This window comes from Gallus gallus, chromosome 5 (genome assembly GCF_016699485.2).
Source record: "Gallus gallus isolate bGalGal1 chromosome 5, bGalGal1.mat.broiler.GRCg7b, whole genome shotgun sequence".
In the NCBI taxonomy this organism is placed as follows: Eukaryota; Metazoa; Chordata; class Aves; order Galliformes; family Phasianidae; genus Gallus; species Gallus gallus.
The window spans coordinates 44,303,398-44,322,051 of record NC_052536.1 but is presented as its reverse complement, the minus strand read 5'-3'; the positions used below and the strand labels follow the sequence as shown (position 1 = coordinate 44,322,051).

At 43.0% G+C, this 18,654-nt stretch overlaps 2 protein-coding genes across 22 annotated transcripts in view; one reads left to right on the top strand and one right to left on the bottom strand.

Annotated features, from left to right (window-relative positions):
• The window catches only part of LGMN (legumain), a 33,729-nt gene extending 32,517 nt beyond the window's left edge, over positions 1–1,212 (top strand). For all 20 annotated transcript variants that reach the window (XM_046942424.1, XM_040701582.2, XM_025150853.3 and 17 more), the window contains one exon: positions 484–1,212. In XM_046942424.1, coding sequence (XP_046798380.1) covers positions 484–523 — 40 coding nt within the window. In that variant the 3' untranslated portion in view covers positions 524–1,212. The remainder of the gene's footprint in view (positions 1–483) is intronic.
• Positions 1,213–5,006: 3,794 nt separating this feature from the next.
• RIN3 (Ras and Rab interactor 3) overlaps positions 5,007–18,654 on the bottom strand; it is a 56,963-nt gene continuing 43,315 nt past the window's right edge. For both annotated transcript variants that reach the window (XM_046942421.1, XM_421327.8), the window contains 4 exons: positions 18,273–18,581; positions 9,705–9,836; positions 7,300–7,463; positions 5,007–6,199 (listed from right to left, as the gene is read on the bottom strand). In XM_046942421.1, the coding sequence (XP_046798377.1) occupies positions 5,891–6,199; positions 7,300–7,463; positions 9,705–9,836; positions 18,273–18,581 (914 nt within the window). In that variant the 3' untranslated portion in view covers positions 5,007–5,890. The remainder of the gene's footprint in view (positions 6,200–7,299; positions 7,464–9,704; positions 9,837–18,272; positions 18,582–18,654) is intronic.

Genomic DNA, 18,654 nt, shown 5'->3' with positions numbered 1-18,654 from the left:
CCTGTCAGAGGATCCCACTGCACAGCATAGCTTCAAAACAGCACAACACATTGGTGTTACAGGACAGACACGTCGTTCTGTAACTTCATATAACATCACACTGAAGCAAAGTTAGGAATTGCTTTGTTTTCTCCTCTGTGCCCTCAGCAGCTGACTCAGACCACGCACTTCTGTGTTCTCATCCATAAGCATGTGACAGGAAAATAAGGGTCCAGGCTGCAGTGTTGTGGTCTGGGCAAGGAAGTGGTGCTTTGGAATTCTGACTTACAAGGGTGTAGTTCATGGGAGAAGATGGGATCTAGTTTGTGAGACACACAAGAAGAGCGAGGAAGGACTAATAGCTTGGGCAGAGTGAACATGCAGCTCAGATGGTGAAGAGCTGCTTTGCGTACTCCTGGTGGCATCCCATTCCAGTCAGTTTGGAAACCTTTTTGAGAAGAATGAACCTGAAAATTTTCTTACTGTTATTGTTCTCTATTGCAGAATATTCTTGGCCATGGATCAAGTGTGCCGTGGGTACTGATGGAAACAGTAGTCTAATGTAACCCTTACTGCAAGTGGTAATTTTTCTTAACTGAAATAATCCAGACTTTATGTGCATGCAACATGAAGAGTCAACCACTGTACTGAAGCTGTGCTAGGAGCTGCCCAGCAGCCTTACATTACTTGCCAGCGCTGTCCCCCCATTCCCACCTGCCAAGAGCCCAATGGTTTGACAGAACCATTTTACCAGACCACATGGAGCTTTCAAGATGGGAATCTCTGGGTGAACACTACATACCATCAACAGTGATTCTAAATCTACGCTAAATTTAAATATTGACTCAGATGCTGGAAAAGAAAAATTGTAGCATTGCTAACGATTACTTTTTTTTTTAATGATAATGAATGCTATTACAGTGACTAACTTGCAAATTGGTTGAAGAGTGAAGAAACCAAAGTTTGTTTTTTAAGCTTTAACTCCTTAACAGTTTAAAGCAGCAAGTTGTGTTCAAGAACTATCAGATGTTAACAGCACAGTTCAAATGCGAACAGTAAAAACCTTTGGGTAGAAAACACTGTTTTCCAAAGAAAAAACACAGGTATCTAATGCTGTAAATTTAGCACCAGTATGCTATAATTAAATGTGTGTACACACAAATGTGTGGGAAGTCACAGAGTTCAGGAAATGTCTGTGAATAAAGTTGATAGTTTCATCAACCCACTGGGCAACACGGTGTTAAGTGTCTTATTTCTTGAAATAGGTTGAGAGCTAATTCCTTTATGATAGTGCATTTAGTGGTTATTTAACCTCCATAAAGCTTTTATAAAACAGACTGTATCAAACAGTAACAACAACAAAAAAGAAATGCAACCCCCCCCCAGATCACATTCAAAGACATATTCCACAGAGGTGATTCAATAAACAAGCAGGGAAGCAAATTACAAGCTATGAAGTGCTTCCAAATAGTCTTAGGTTGTCCATACCTTTTTACACGTGGAGACAGGATGCAGAAATACCTCAGAGATCTTCCCAAAATGTAAAATAAATAGGCAAAATTATCTCATCCTTGTGAGAAAAGAAAAAAAAACAAAGTAAAACTAATCACAGATCTGCAAAATGGTGAGAATTTGGAGTAGGTCCACTCCCAGGAGGTGAGAGAGAGGAACTAAAGCTGAACTTTCATTTATCTTAAGAAGAATCAAACCCAAGAGCATTAGCACTTTCAGCTGTGAATGAGAGCACATTTAGCTTCAGAGTGGGTAGGGGAAGGTAAAAAGCTGTGAAACACAACTTTACTCAATCAGGAAATTCAAGTTTATGCCTTGAGGGTATTGAAAGTTCAGATACTTGGGTTTTTTGTTTGTTTGGTTGGTTGGTTTTTAATGTAGTTGGTTTCGTTTCAATTGTAAAACTTGAAATGGATGGAGATCTATAAATAAGAGGTTGTGAAATTTTGGAGTGCTTTAATGTGTTGTAGGTGTTCTCCTGAAGACAGAAAGAAGGCTAAACAGGACAGTATTCAGGCAGGGTTTTTGTCTTTTGGTTTTTCATGTTTAGAATGTAGAAGGAAAAGAAAAGCCCTCCAGGTTCTTCACAAATACTCTACATCACTCCACAGCTGAGAGATTCCAGCTAAGCTGAGTGGACTTCAACAAGTAACTGTTAAATGAAAAACCAACTGCTGGCACAGATTTGTTCACATTTTCCTGCAGACAGTTGGAGCTGTGAGGATGCAAAGCTGAAATGTGGAGATGTCTATCCAGAGTACAGTCACACAGGAAACAACTCTGCAGAATGAAGAGACCCACAGCCTTCACCTGCACTGATCAATACATTTATTTTAAGGTCTCCATATAGCATCACGTTGGCTTAATGCCTGTATGGCAGGCTGTTTATTTTGGGGTGGTGGTAGAACCTGATTAGAAGATGATTTTAGGATTGTGCAAGGTGAGTCTTAAGAGTGGTTTGGTGCTTTGTGCAAGCACAAACACCCTTACTCTTCCTTCAGGCATATACTTGCACAGACTACAATTCCTAGAACGCTGGATGTACACATAACTACTTAAAAATAAGTAAGGCTGCCGGTTCTCAATTGTCAGCATCTACCAGAACAGGTCAGAGCGTGTTGTGCAGAATAGTTGTGTTTAGCCCTGACCTTGGGAAAAGTGCCAGGAGGGAACATAGTGGGACAAGTGGTGTCTTACCCCAGCTGAGGACAAGGAACACATTTTTCACAGTGCATGTGATTAAAATACTGGAACAGGTCCTCCGAAGGGCTGCGTGATCTCCAGCCCTGGGACCTGCAGCACAGAAAGGACAAAGCCCTGAGCTGTCCTGGGAGCAGCCGTGCTTTCAGCAGGGGTTGGGCTGGGTGGCCCTGCCATCCTGAGTCACTCCTAATGGAAAATAGAGTCCTGTGCACAGTACCTATCAAAACACAGGTTGGTGAATGATGCACACCGATGCCCAAAGCTCATGAATTTAGCAGGAAAACAGCCTTTAGTTTCAGTGAGTTTCATCTTAGGTCATACTTGACCTGGCAGTGTAATTATTTCAGTGAATTATTAAACAGATTTCATCACTGGGCACTGTGTGGCATTAGGCCAGCTCTGGGCACAAAGTGGCTGCTTGGGCTTTGTTTTTTTTTTTTTTCCTTGAGATCTGTTACTAGGTTCAGCAGGTCTCCTCTCTCTCATACTAGGATCCTTTCCCTATGCACAGATGAGTGATCATTGCACAATATTCCCATGGAAATAAGTGTTTGAGGAGACCTTGGCCAGATTACACAACTATACTTGGTCAAAGTCTCCTGAAATGCTTGTCTGCTGACTTCTCATGTGAGGTCCAGGGCATGAGTCATGGTGTGACCGTCTTGACTAACCAGAGGAGGCCACAGATCTCCAGACTGACCGTACCTCTTTAACTGGTTGGTCTGCAGCATGACGATACCCCTGACAAAGCCAATGAACAAAGCCCTAAGGAGTATTTAAAAGTGATAATTTCAGTTGCGACATTTTTTTTCTCACTGCCTGAATGTCAGACACCAGCTTAAAGTGCCGAGAGATCCCAGGTACCAGCAGCCAGAGGGAGGACATGCTGACCTTCTCTATGTGATATGCTCAACCAGGCCAGGTGCCCCATGGCTTCTGAGCCCCTCTTCAGCTCTGAGCTCCAGCACGGGGATTTCCATCCAGGCAGCTCACTGCCAGGCACAGTAACTTGCATTAAAGAGATTAATCCCTTGAATTCAGAGGAGAGGGGAGTAGTCCATGTAAATCTACTTTGACCTATTCAGCTGTAATGCCAGATGAAAGTTTTGCATGTGCAATTTGAGGGCTTTTGTAAAAGCATGATTCTTCCTCTCCCTCTCCTTCTCCCTCTCCTCTCCTCTCTGACAGTTCTGATTTCAGGACTGTTTGCCTTATGGTGGTTTGGCACCGGAAGTGTTTCCTTGTGCTTGGCTGCCCAACCGAACAACCTGTGGTATGCCCTTGCCCCAGGGCCTGTGGCTCATGGCCTCCCCAAGGTGTTGCCAGGTGCCTGGGGCTCTTCCTTGCATAACTTGCTCATTCCTGTCTGGTTCCAAGTCCAGTCTCTCCCCAGAAATATCCAGCAGAAGATCAGTCCTGGCTTAATTCCTTGGGTTCAGCACCAGGACCCTGCAGGTGGGCAGCCCTGAGGGATGGCGGGAGTGCTGACAGCTGCACAGCTGAGTAGAAATGACCAAATAACCAGAACTGTGGAGTCAGTTTCCTGCCGGCGTCACACGCCTCAAGCTCTGCATGTGATGGCCTTAAAACTGAGACTGCTGCTATTCACTGTTCCTCATTCTTTGTTGTCATCCCTTCCCAACAACATACGCACGCAGCCCAGGCTGGCCAATGCACAGATGGTCTGGCATTGTAATGCATATTTGGCCATTGCATGCAGTGGCTTGTGCACACAGATGTGGACATTTCAAGCCGCAGAGACTGAGAGCATGACCAGCCATGTGCAATGTCATTTTCCCTTCGGAGGTTCAGGCACAGAACAGGGACCTCAGGCAACTTGGTCCAACATGTCCCAGTTCTGTTTCTGGATGTTAATGAGAGGAAACAACAGCAGCTTTGTGCAAAACCCACAGTAAAACATGACCACCTTCCTAGTCTAAAGTCTAGTCTAGAGCTTTGCTAGGCCTGGTCCCATGTTTGTCCCTCTTCAGTGGAGGCTACATTGGCAGTGGAACCTTGCCTGAAGGAATGCACCCAGAAGACAAAGATCTGTTTCGCAGATAAGGCTCTGCTGTCATTACCCAATACTGAACAGCTGCTTGCTAATTTCACAGAATGCATTTTTTGCAATGTTTTAGTTTATTCCGTGGAAATTCAGCTTTCAGGGAAATTTAAATTTGCGGTGATTGAATGACTGAAAGTAGAGGTAGAGAGAAAGGAGAATTAGCAAATTCTGTCTCAAATGCCTGAACTGATTGAAGTAACAATCTGGTGGGACTTGCAGATATGAAAACACTAGAGAAAATCACAGCTGGGTAAAAAGGGACTGGTATTTTATTCTTGCTCTTTGACTTCAAATTTTAATCTACTTTGCTACACTGGGAAAATTAATAATTCTTTACAAATTCTCATTTTAAAACAATTGCACCATATCACACATAGAAATAAATATACAATTAAACAGACACTATCATACAACTAATGTCATTTAAACAGCTGTACACTGATGGTGAACACTTTCAATCTTTAAGGAAAATACACTGGTGAAAATGCTTATGTCACCTGACTTTAGTGACAAATAAATGGCAGAAGATATTTTATTTGTCGATGTATGGAATCCTCTTGCATGGTTGGTGAATATTTGGATTTCAAAGGCAATTTCGTGTTGTAGACAGCAAGACAGAGATAGAGTTCTGCTATAGGTGGCAATCCTGTGCCACTGTATACATCAGCCAATACTCTGTTTAATCAAACTGAGTTAACAGATGTTAAGTGTAAATGCAGTCCTACCTCCTAACAGCACTGAGGTGTGTGCAGACCCTTCAAAGGCCTTGTGCACTGAGGTGATTTGCACTGGCCATCACTTATGATGGAGTAAACATCCACTTTTCCATAAGATCTCTGAGATCATTCTCCTCTGTCCATTTACATTCTGCAATGTTGGCGTTGCCAGTGGGAGGTTCTGCGGTTTGATACTTCAAGTTTTCCAAAGGATAATGTTCTCCTGAATGCTCCTTTTTGAACTTCACTGAGAAATGCCCTATATTCAGACAGCAATCTACAATTAGCACATCTGTCTCGTGGCAAAGGCCAAGCTCCAGTGACCTAAGATCCGCAGCTACCAGAGGATCTCACAAAATAAGCTATCCAGCCCTTCCAGGATGACAGCAAACTCAACAAAAGAGTAGCGAGGCCTTTAGGAAAAGTCAGTTTCTTTGACAATTGGAATTGGTGGATTTTTGTACTCTACTGGTTTATAAATAAAATGGAAATCTTTTTTGGTTTCGCTCTTCAGCAGTGAAGCTTTGATACGGTGAGGGAGGGCCTCTTTGTCCAGCTGCAGCCACTGGCCATCGACATAAACAAAGAGTCTATAGATGTTGGGATGGGAGACTTCAAACTTTTCGGCACACTGCTGGCACAGCTGCTCAGTCGTGGTATCGTTCCGTGAGGCGAGTGTCCTTGACTGAGCACCGATCTCCAGGAAGGTAATGGAGATGAAGTCCTGAAGAGAAACATGAGGATAGATCTTGCAGCTAGCAGAGTGACTTTAGGACCAAAAGAGGAAAAATCAAGCCCCAAATTTCAAGCTAAACAGAACTCCTAAGCACTCCCAAATATCCAGCCATTCTTCAAAGCCCATGTTTGAGAGAGTGTCCTCCAAACTTCCTTTCATCAGGAAGGAAACAGCTTTTCATCAGGAAGGAAACAGATGTACTGAGGAGGCTTATTTACTTGTACCCTGTTTCAGGAGGTAAGAACTGTTGGGATGACTTCCCTCTTGCTGAGCCTATGAGGAACAGGATCTAGAAAGCATTTAGCCAGGGAGGGCTGCATCTATGAAGTTCAAAAAATTCCTAGCAATTTCTATCTGAATTGATAGGAACCCCAGAAGAACCTGATAAATCCTACCTACTTGCCAAATATGTGGACTCCGAGCTGCTTTTAAAGAGTATAACTGCAGACCACTAAGGCAGCCAGTGGGGGGTGCAGGGCACATGGAATATGCCAAGAAGCTAGTTACCTCCACCAGAATGGGCTTGCATATTTCCCATCATTCAGAGGGATGGAAAGTAACACTGTCACTGCTGGAAGCTGTGGGAATCTTCGGAAGGAAGCATAGCATTTGCTTGCTGAGCTATTGTGCTAAGTAGTTGCTATGAGCTACTGCCAGAGAAGCACTCAGAGATGGATGAAGGATGGATGGGACGCATCAAATATCCATGTGTTCTGAGAACATTAGAGACAGTTTTGACTGCAATATGTAAAGGATAACAAACAGCATGCTTCTATGTGGCTACCTGGACCACGTCTCCCACTCAGAAGTCTTTCCCCTGGTTTTCACCTCGGTGTTTGCAATGTTCAGCTTTGCACTGTGAAGTCTCTGCAGAACTGAGAGGTGGCCTTTGGGGACACCTTCACGGACCCACGTGTGTGCACCTCACAGCTAACAAGCCATTGCGGAGTCTGCATATTATGCACTCTCCTTTTTAATAGTAACGTGAGCTGGTTCTGTCTTAAAATAATTATCATATTTAAAATGAGTAAGTATGGACAGAGCCCATCCATCTCCCAGGCTGTTTCCCTCCCAGTAACACGAGGTACCTGCACTGAAGAGCGGGAAGCCCGGGCCTTGTTCAGCGTCCTCCGCCTCTCCCAGCGGTGAATGGAGTCCTGCACCTCCATGCTCAGCTGCCGTGTGACAGTGATTTTGTCGTAGTTCTTGATGTGCTCCAGGGCCCCATAGGTGGTGGTTAAATAATAGGATCCTGCAAAAGGAAAAGGTCTTGCATGAACACCACGCCTGCAGGGCCGTTCATTTCCATTTCCATCCTGCCTGTGCCCAGGCAGAGGCAACTGTCCACCACTTGCACTGCCTGTGCCTCACCTCAGGGAGCGTGGGGCTTCTGGTGTTAGTGCAAGAGAAAGGAAACCTAATGATTGCAGTGTTTTCCACCCCATTCTGCTTCACAGAAATGTCATCTGTCCAGGCTGATGAGGTGGTAGATGCATTCCCCATAACACAAGGAAGTAGTGACAATGTGTTCAAATATGACAGTGTGTTCTGTAGAAAAAGTACAAGGCTTGCATTTCCACCCTGACTTCAGCTGCCCTGCAGAACTGTTTAAAGCCCAGGTCCTCTGTGGGATCAGTGATGTTAAAAGAGGTCTTGGACCTACAAGGACAAGTCACCCTGTGCAGAAACCCAGATGTCTGGATGAGACGAATGCCTGGATTCTTTAAAGTTAAGCGGGATAAATCTTGGTAAACCAGAGAAAGAGGGGATGAAGCAGTAAAAGCCTGAAGTCAGGCCCAAAAGGAAGAGGCCTCGGGGAGCCACTGGTGCTCGTGTCACCCGCTGACTCCATGTTGGACCAGGCCCACCAGCTCTGCCTCTCTGCAGCCTCCTGCTGCTCCTCCCCTCGCCCTAGCTGTAGGAGGGCAGAGACAAATTAAGTATCCAATAAGCTGGGTGGCAGTTATTAATGTTTCGTAGTAACTGCAGCTGCCTCTGGATGGCGCCGGCACACCGCCCAACCAGCAGTCATCACCGCTCTTACTAAAATTCATGCAGAAGTAGATTTTTAATGTGGAAGCCAGACTGAAGTGATCTTATATACTAGTCTGACAGCTTTCTGCCTTCTGCTTTTCTTTTATTTACTTTTATTTCTGTGCCCAAATCGCCTGTTATCACTTAACACTGAAGGGCACAAATTGAGCTCAAGCATTTCAGCACTGCGCTTTGCAATCTCTGAGCTTTCTTCGCTGAGCTATTCTTTCTTTTTCCATCCCTTGTATCTGCATTTGCTCTCAGTCTCCTTTCTGAAGTGATTACTCAGCCAGTGTGATCTGGAACTTCCCTACCGATTTTTCCCTTTGGCTGCAGTATACATTTCACATAGGCTTTGCATCTTTGACTTGAAAGAATTTCCAGCAAGCTCTGCCTTTGATTTCCTGAGCTCCTCAATCCTGCTGACTTCAGTAACCAGCTTGGTAGCGTGCCCTTTGGAAATGAAGAACCTGTGGGCAGTGAGTGCAGTTACCAAAAACAGCTCATTATGTCAGCTAAGTGCTATGCTTAGGCCAACATTTTTTTCTGCTAACAATTTTTTTTTCCAGCAGGAACATCAGTCTGTGCAGAAGTCCTTCACTAATGCCATTGTATTTGCTACTGCTCCTTCTCTTAGTACTTACTTTGCTCCCCTCTGCACCATGCTGGATATACGTGTTTTTCAGCTACAGATTTAAGTTTCATTTAACATAAATCAAATTAGTCTGCTCTTGTTTGTCCAGGACCCCTTTCTACTTTCCAGTACTTACCAAAACAAATCCAAAACCAAAACCCTTTTTATTGATTTAGTGACTGCCTAGTGAAAAATTATCTGTAATTCTAATTAAGAGTGCATAATCCTGTCTGTAGTAGCATTTGCTTCCCAGGCTGTACTTGAGAAGTGAAAGGCCCACAGGTATTTACCCCTCTAATAGCAGAGCTCTTTATCCACACGCAAAACTGACATTTCTCTATAAACTTACTTTCCTTTCTCTGCCTCACTCTGGTACTCAGCCAGAGAACACAGTCAAACGAGCCACTCTACTCACATACAAGGTATGAGAATCAAGTATGGCCCAAGGCATACAGTACAGTGTAAGAACTATTCACTTTTCTCAGTGTAATAAATAAAAGTCAAAGAATGGATTGCAGAAGTTTAGTTTTAGGCAAAGACCCTTTGACTTTCCAGCCTTACAACCACAGAACGCTAGATGTCCCTGTTTAGGTTACTAATCCATCAGACCATACTTGTTCTGGGCCCTTGCCTTTTTAGCTGGTGTGAAAGATCACTGCACTGAAGTGTTTAACACTCATTTTAAAGCTTCAGATTTGGAAGGGTTGGCCAAAGCTCATCCACAAAATCTAGCCAGAGCCTTGCTGCCCTATCTTCACAAACATTAAAGTGGGGTAAATAATGGTTTACAAAGAGAATATCCAAGGAGCAAATACAGTACTCTACCTTCACCTAGCTGCAGAGCAGGGTCCATGAGCTCCATCATATACTCTACATTCAGAAGGACTTCAGTCAGGTTGCTGCGGGCCAACACATACATGAGCACAGGGAGGAAGTCATCTGCACCATAAGGCTTCCCTGAGCAAAGAGAAACACAGAATGGTCCCAATAAACTCACCAGAAAGGCTCACCTCAACACAACAGTGACAGCTTATCAGGCAGCACATCTTTGACTTTCGCTTAAGTTGTCTCCAGAGTTAAAGATCAAAAGCACAAGCAAAGAAAAAATGATGGTCAATGGAAAGTTAGTTCACTTTAAAAAGTCCTAAAAAACACTGGCTCAAATTCTTTTCTTTTTTTTAACTCTTCAGTCCAACATGTAGAGCAAGTCTAAGAGAATAAATACTCCTAACACATATATTGAAATCTTTCATAAGGCAGATCACCGCACTACGTGTTCTTAACTAAAAGTCTCCCAAGTTTGAAACTAAGAGGAAGTTTCTTTCCAGCCACAGTGTCTAGCTGGGAAAAAAAAAAAAATCCCCTGCACAGTGACTAGACTAGCTTTCGGCCTTGGTGCTCAACAAGTGCTACAGAAACAGATCCTCATGGGCTCAAGACCCCCTGTGCTTAAAACAACAAAGTCAAGAAAGTGACCTTATAAGTAATCAGTAAAAGCTCTGAGGACAGAAAAGTACACATATTAATCGTTATAATATAAATATTTACTACTTAAACTAGAACCCAAACAGAAGATTTACTACATAAACTGCAAAGAACACAATGACAACTTTCCTTATTCTAAAGATTCTTTCATATAAAGATGATGATGATGCTATCATTTCCTACCAACGCGTCACAGATTTATCATGGGCAACATGTAATACCAAGTTTCTTAACAAGCCTGTTTTCCCAGCAGTCAGGGTTGATGATTTTCTTAACCTAAGCCCTACTTTCATTCTGAATGTTCTCCCTCAGGCCGTGGGCAGTTTTCCTGATCTGAAGTGCTGGTTTCGTCAATTTGGAACTGACTAGATGTGTCTCATTTGAGAACTGCTTGCCTTATTTCAAAGAATAAGAACTATTGTTGGTGTAGCTGCAGTGAAGTTATGCTCTGGCCGTTTTTGGCCCATAGTCCACATGCCCTTCCATGGTGGGGAATGAATTCCTGTTTCTCAGATGTTCCCACTGACTTATTTCAAATCTTTGCCATGAGTCAGCTTTCCTTTTTTGTCTTTCATAGCTGATGCAGATTCTCTACTGGCAAAGGAAGATATTCTTTTGAAGCCTCAGATAAATATGAGCTTAACCTCTGATTAAAAATAAAGACGTGTGGCTTTAAAATAAACGCAGTAATATATCTAGTGACCAGAAAGTTCATCCAGTTAAAACAAAGTGTTGGAGGACCAGAGATTCTCAGATCTGTAATTCAATCTGTTTCTAACAGAGACTGCACACACCACTGCACAATTTATTTAATGAAAGCTGGATTAACTCTTTCAGTTCTGTTTGCTCTATTATGGCTATCTTCAGTTAAACAACATGGCCCCAAGTCTTCACCTACACTCTCTATTGTTTCATTAACATCTGGAGGGACATTTTGTTTGTCTACTGTTGTTTCGGCTTGTATATCCGAAAGCCTCAGCTCAGTGAAGAGTCCGATTCGCTACTGTCACGTATTGACACAACAGGAGCAGCTTAGTATTACAGCTATTTAATATTGTGTAGTAAAATACTCAACTGGGACATGAAAGCATACTACAAAACTGCACTGCGAAAAGCCCTGTTTTCCTTTTGAGCCAAGTAAATCAAATGCCAACAGATAATTCTGTACTGACATAGTGTAAAGAAAGATGAAATACTAAAGAACATGCATGGCTCTTTTTCTTTTCCCCTGCTTTAAAGCCTTTTTCTTAGTAATGCTGCAGTTACTGATGAGCAGCGTGATCTTGTACTACCAATTTCCTGAAAGCCAGGAGTGGATTTCATTGCAGTGCCCACAGCAGAATTTTATCTTCCCTACCATTTCTTTTCCATGACCAATCCATGTTGTGCCTACTACATCCAAAGAAGTTGCCACTTCACAACACGAACTCCTATCTACTAGGAAAAGCAGACACAAAAACTGCTACCTTGTTGTTTTTGTTAGTTTGATTGTTTTTAAAGTCAGTGAACAACAACAAACATCCAACAGACTGCTTGTCAATCAATGTTGAGCAGAAACAACAATTTGGAATCTACCAACTTGGCATCCCCAGCCATCAACTTTTACTGTCAGCAGAAATGAAAGTTAAAGAACACTTTCCAAGAATGTCTACAGAATCTCTCTATTTCTCTTTTGTTGACTGAGAAAGGGTTTTATTTACAAGCAGGCACCAAGTCCATTATTTTCCACTGCCTTCACATTTAAGGACGTCTGAATGCAGTAATAGAAAGAATACTGTCTCCTTATACGTTGTATGCTCATAAACTGCATAAATTAGTAGACATTGTTTTAATCCACTTCTGTTTGTATGAAGCCTGATTCTTAAATATGTTTGTCTGTAGCTAAAGTTGACATCAGCAGAAGCTATAGGTGTCAACAAGAGGGTAGCAGAGCTGCCATCCAGGACCTAATTCTGAATCCATGTGTTGCCACAAACTTCTGTTGTTGCCTTGGGCAGATTTGGCAGGTATCGTGCCTTCTCTTTGAAGGTGCTGCAATGACCCACTGCCACTGACTGTGCATGGAGACAAGGCTGGGTGCTCTCCTGGCCTTAGGTGTTAACTGGCACAGGCTGTAGCTTCAACGCGCTCAGCATGCAGACTCAGGACAGCCTGGAGATGCCCCGTATCTCAGTCTCTTCATGGGGGTACAGGTGCTGTCAGCAGGTCAAATATGACCAGAAGCAGGAGGCACAAGGATACATGAAACAACCCTCATGAACCAAGACACCCAAGCAGTGGTTGCTGTTCAGTGTCCTACAGCCCACCTGTCCCCAGCACCAGGACAGCACCATGGTGGCACTGCTGGCCCTAACCACTGCTCATCTGGGGCTGCAGCAGGGCTGCTCTCTGCAGTCTCCACTTTCAGTCTGAGTCAGAGTCAAACCTGCAGTCTTGCATGCCCAGCTCAGTCTGTGGTCTCAGTAAGTTTGCAGGTGAAAGAGTTAAATCTAGCTCTGACCCTGCCACTGGTCTCAGTGGCATTGGGACTGAGCTTGTTTGTTCAAGGTGCTGTTGTCCTACTCCATATAGAACTTGCTTGGGCTTTTTTTCCCCATCTTTCCTGCAGGATCAGGGAACATTTATTTCATAAATATCTATAAGAAGCTTAAAATAAGCCTTCTCTTCTGCCACAAGCCCATCCTATTATGTTTATAGCAAAGCAAATACCACTTCAGCTCCTGGCTGGGATGCAGTGCTTGAGTGGAATGGATATTAATTAAATACACAATTTAAAGCAACTGGAATTTTGCCCAGGCCTCCATAAAGAAATTGCAGCCTGTTTTAGTACATTCATGTATTTCTTCTCCCTCTGTGGTTATATTCTGACAACCAGCACACAGTGATGATGCTCCTTATCATGTTCTAGTAGTTTACAACCACTAGAACGATGTCTAGCAGCAGCTGTTCAGAAAATATGAATCCTACTCTCCATTTATATCTGAGAAACCTGAGGCACAGAAATGTTAACTGGGATTTCTTCAACGTCATAAAAAAAATAAAAGTGACCATCCTTCCACTCACTAGCATTTTAATGTCTCTTGTCCATCACGTACTACTTCAGCAAGGTTTGATTTACTGTACAGTTAATTCAGAGAGTTAATACACGTGGACTGCATGAATCCATTTCAAAAACATTTTACAGATCAGATAAATTAATTTTCCTTGAAAAATTTGAATGTACTCTTTAATTCAAATGTAGCAATTGCACTAGCCAGAGAAAGAGATAATCTTTAGTCTATTAACCTTCATTAATAGTAAATTAAATAGAAATATCCTCTTTCTAAAGACAACAAAGTAATACTTTTATGTATGACTTTATATTCCTTCTGAGAAGTGAGATGTGATAATGAACAGTGGAATCGCTTGGATGTAGTTTTAACAGCTCTTAGCATTGGTGCAGCATTGACTGAGGCCAGATCAGCTATCCCACCAAAGACACACTGCTGTCCATGCTTCTGTCAGCTTTGTCAACATATGGGAGCACATCAGGGCAACCAATATCCAGCTGCTCAGTTCCACAGAGGATGGTAAATTTCATCCCAAAATCTAGAGAATAGATTTCAGTGGAAAAGATATTTATCCCATCTATTCTCTTCTTCCAACAGAAGCATATCTATCAACCATTCAAAACTATGCAAATAGAAATTACTAAATCAGATGTTCTGGGGCCAGTCACCTTGCCGACACCATTCATTGTAGGGAACAGTTTTAGAACTATATAGTCCCACTCTGTGCAATTCAAAGATACTCCACCACTGAAACTTCATAATCTGAAGTAGTCTACAATTTTTTAAAAAGTTGCAGAAAGAAAATTGTTCCTCTGCTCATTCTCCTTGAATCTCCTCATAAAGTAGCCTCCCCAACTTTCAAGCTTGCAACTCATGTTTAGAGCATTTCTGTGTTTGATCTTTTCTGCTCACTCATTGACCAAACTTGGATTGTTTGTCTCACCTAGTACTTCTTCATAAACCGATGGCTTGTCTTGTCTGGTTTTGTTTTTCCATCAGTTCTCTTCTGCAGAGCGGCAGCTCCCAGGTAGCACAGGGCTATAGGAGCTCCAGTCACACCGCTGCCAGCACACACCACGTATACTGCAAATTTGCATCTCATTATTGCTCCACAAGTGTCACTTGTGTGTTTGATACAGCAAAAAGTAGAGATTTCTACCATACAGAACACCTTTGACATTTTGCCTGAGGAAAGTTATTTCTGGAAGATAAACAGTAAGCAGCTCTTTCTGCAAGTGATTATAGTGCTTCTGTATAAATGAGATATGCACCCAGCTCTGCCTGTGGTAACTAGACCATGCCTTTGAGATGTTGGAGCAGTCAGATTGCTGGAAGCTTACAGCGCCCTCTGAGTCCCACCTCTTAAATCTTCTAGCGCACACAGCAAGAAATGCTAGCCAATCTGCAAAGGGAATCCAAACTCTCCCTCTATTATTTTAAAGTATGTTATTCTCCCTAATTAGTCTGAGTAATTTTAGCAGGAAGGTTACATATCTTTAAGTTGTAGGTTGCATTTTGAAAACATATGCTGCTATTATTTAAATTTTCCCAGAACTTGGAAAAGCTCTGTGAGACACTGCAGTACTATCATAATTGTCCCTTCTGGGAGGATTCACTAATAATACCACTGCCTACACTATACACATGAACACCTGAACACTACCCCTAAACTCCTTCTATAGCCAGTGATGAACTAATCAATATCACCAGAGGAGCTGTGAATCATCTCACCCTAAAGCAGACACCTACCTCTCACCAGATGAATCAACTGAACTCCACCTCCTAAGTCCCTGTGGTTTATAACGAGAAGCTGTACGTGATACCCATCTGTGCCACCTACAGCTAGATGTAGCTGAAGATGACTCCTGCTCCAACATACATCTAGATCTTGTGGTTGTACACAGAGGTCTGCTAGAGGAAAGGTGTACTGACAACAACTGTGAACCTGCCTTCTCAATTCCTGGTGATAAATCAGGTCCACAACTAGATTGCTTTCAACTTGAAGGAGAAATGTTGCATTGTGCCAGCTGAGAATTTGACCCATTCAGCTCATAGTCTAAGTATCTAACATAAATTATCACGGCCACTTTATCAGACATGTTTTATCATGTGATCTAAATTGCATTCTTCTATTATAACTCTGACAACCAAGCCAGCAAACTCCTCTTTTCTCAAAACAGTGGGATCAGCATGGAGCCAATCAAGGCTGACTTCTAAGTTTCATACTCTTGCAATGGCACAAAGACAGGCACTGCCATAGAATCGTAGAATCATAGAATCACTCAGGTTGGAAAAGACCTTAATGATCATCGAGTCCAACCACAACCTAACCATGCTACCCTAACTAACAATCCTCTGCTAAATCCTGTCCCTGAACACCACATCCAAACGGTTTTTAAACACATCCAGGGACTGTGACTCAACCACCTCTCTGTGGGGCCTATTCCAGTGCTTAACAACCCTTTCTGTAAAGAAGTTTTTCCTGATATCCAACCTAAACTTACCCTGGCACAACTTGAGGCCATTTCCCCTCATCCTGTCACCTGTCAGCAGTGAGAAGAAACCAACCCCGCTCTCGCTGTAAGTACCTTTCAGGTATTGGAAGAGAGCAATAAGGTCCCCCCTCAGCCTCCTTTTCCCCAGACTAAACAGCCCCAGTTCTTAGGGACATATAGTTCTGACTATCCTCAGCTTTAAAGAAAACTTGGTACCAATTGGATACCCCTGAACCTCAACCAATGTACATGGATCCCAATATGGTAAAAATCTTGTGTCTGAAAAAAAAAAAAAAAAAAAAGCATTTGATTAGGTTGTATTTGTGCTTTTCTTTGAGATACGAAGCCATATTCTCAGGTCAAGTTGTTCTGCAGTCAGCCTAAAGTGGATAAAGACCTGACCTTCCCAGTTGCAAATTAAACAAGACAGCATATGTATTTACAGCATTGTTGAGCAGATAATTTTTTCTGACAGAGGTGCTGTGGCAGAGGGAAAGATTAGTTTTGCGTTCTGCATGCTCTGACCTTGGAAGAGGAGGGATCTCACCAATTCAGCAGCGAGTAAAAGGAGCTAAAAGAAGAACAGGCAATTGCACAGGAAACAGAGTGCGGCCTCTACTCTTCCGGTGCAAAGAGCAATACACCGTCCTAGGGCTGCTGAAAGTAAAAGGGGCCCTGTGCTGCTGCTTCTGAAGCAGGCAGAGGAGAGAACTACCTGCTGAAATCTGGCCAGAGCAGCCCGCAGCACGCTCCTCTGCACAGCAACAACTGGGAATCAGAAAATCAGAAAAATACTTCAGTTTGCTGAGTATTTGTCTTTGCCAGGTGGAAAACTGAAGTAATGCTGGTGATCTAGGGTGTTTCACATGTTTTACTTCTAACTGTGTCTATAGGATGTCTCACTGTATTTGTCTCTGAGTGCTGTGTCTGTTATGACTTAGACTACAGCATTCCTCCTCCTCTGGACGCTAAATTCACAGGAGTACATTTCCCCAGTGCCAGGCTAGTTTCCTTACGTCTGCATGTTGATGTGCAATATTGGTCATATATGCTGGGTAGGGAACTGGCTGCACAGGGGACAATTTGGCTTCTGAACTGCATGCTACTCACAGCAGTATTTGACATAAGGAAACAGCCGAGATGGCCAAAACGAACTGTTTTGGGTAGAACTGCAAATCACAATGAAATAACCTGATTTCTTGAATGCCAAACATTTTGAACTTGTAGGGTTTTTAATGGGTTCACCGGCCCATAATTTCTTCTGCATAAGGTGACACAACAGTATTTCCTGCAACAGAGAAATTCCAACCCTGAGCTAGCTGAGGTGTGACAAAATATCCCACCAGCATCAGAAGGACACCATTAAGAACCACTGGGTGGGTTTTAATGTGGCATTTGAGTCTTAGAACTCCATCAGATTTTCTTTCAAACTTTAAGAAACACAGCTGTTTTAATAGAGTTACTGCAAATTCCCCTATGCGTGTCCAAATCTTCTCATAGGATGTGAAGGCAGTCAGAGGTCCTGTCCACTCTGCAGTATAGGCTCAGCCCTGCTGTGGCTTCCTGCTCTGCTGTTCACGTGTCTAGATGAGTTGTTGAGTTCTGCTGCATACTGTTCAAGGGAGAACACTGAGACGAGGCTCAAAAGAGACACAGTTCCTGTGTGAATGCACCGTGGCTGTTGGCAGCGGGAAATAAAGCAGAGCAGCTACAAACATCTTTGGAGACTCTAACTTCTTGAACAACTGCAGGTCATTGCAAATGAGCACATGGCTTGTAATCCACTTTCCAGTTTATAAAGAAAGTTCTGAAATGGGCAAGGCAGGCTCCTAGAGGACGGGGCTTACTGGTTTATCTGTGAAAACGCATCCGGTCTGCAGGATAGGGGCTTAACATGTGCATTTAGTGGTTGGCCTCAAGTCTAAGTACAGGCTTCCTCACACTGGAGAAGCTTAGCAGTGGCTCTTTAAATTTACTGGAGCATCAGGAATTCGTAACATACAGCACCACTGTACTGCTACTCCTCCCCAGTTTAGGCAAAATTTGTCAGAGCCAAATCAAGAGACATTTCTCAAAGACCCATTCCTAGAGCTTGCCATTAAAGCGCGACAACCTGAGACTTTGGAGTTATGGAGCTTGAAGTTAACCAGGAAACATATTGTACCTGTTATTAGTGTAGAAAACTTCACAGAACCTAATCAGCCCAATCTGAACACAGCCTATAGAGATCTGTTAGCAAACACACTGACCATTACAGCTACCTCCACTCTGGATATTACCGCACTGACTGTAACGTAAACCCTTCTCCTGCGATACCTGGGGAAGGAGCAGTGAGGAGTATCATTATGGTAGGAGTGCTGTACCTGGGTTTCCCTGAGACATGGAGTCGTAGATGAGTTTGCAGGACTTCAGCAAGATGCCAATCTTCTTTTCTGGGGAGTAGGCCTTGTGCATGGTTGTGAACTTGTGAAGGATCTTGTCCAGCACAACAGTTTCGGGCACACTGGTCGTGACACCTAGGTCAGTGGTAGTTGTGTTTTGTATCACAAGCTGGTTCTCTTTTAGCTGCTGTAAAGATCCATCTTTGTTGTGGATTTCTTTTAAGTGAGAATTGATGGCTTCTTTTAAAGGTTTCAGGACACATTTGTACAAAGCCGACTCAGCAATCACATCTGCGTGGAGAAGAGAGAACGCAAAAATCCATGATAAGTAATCAACACTGGAGTAGAGGTGCCAGTAAAACTC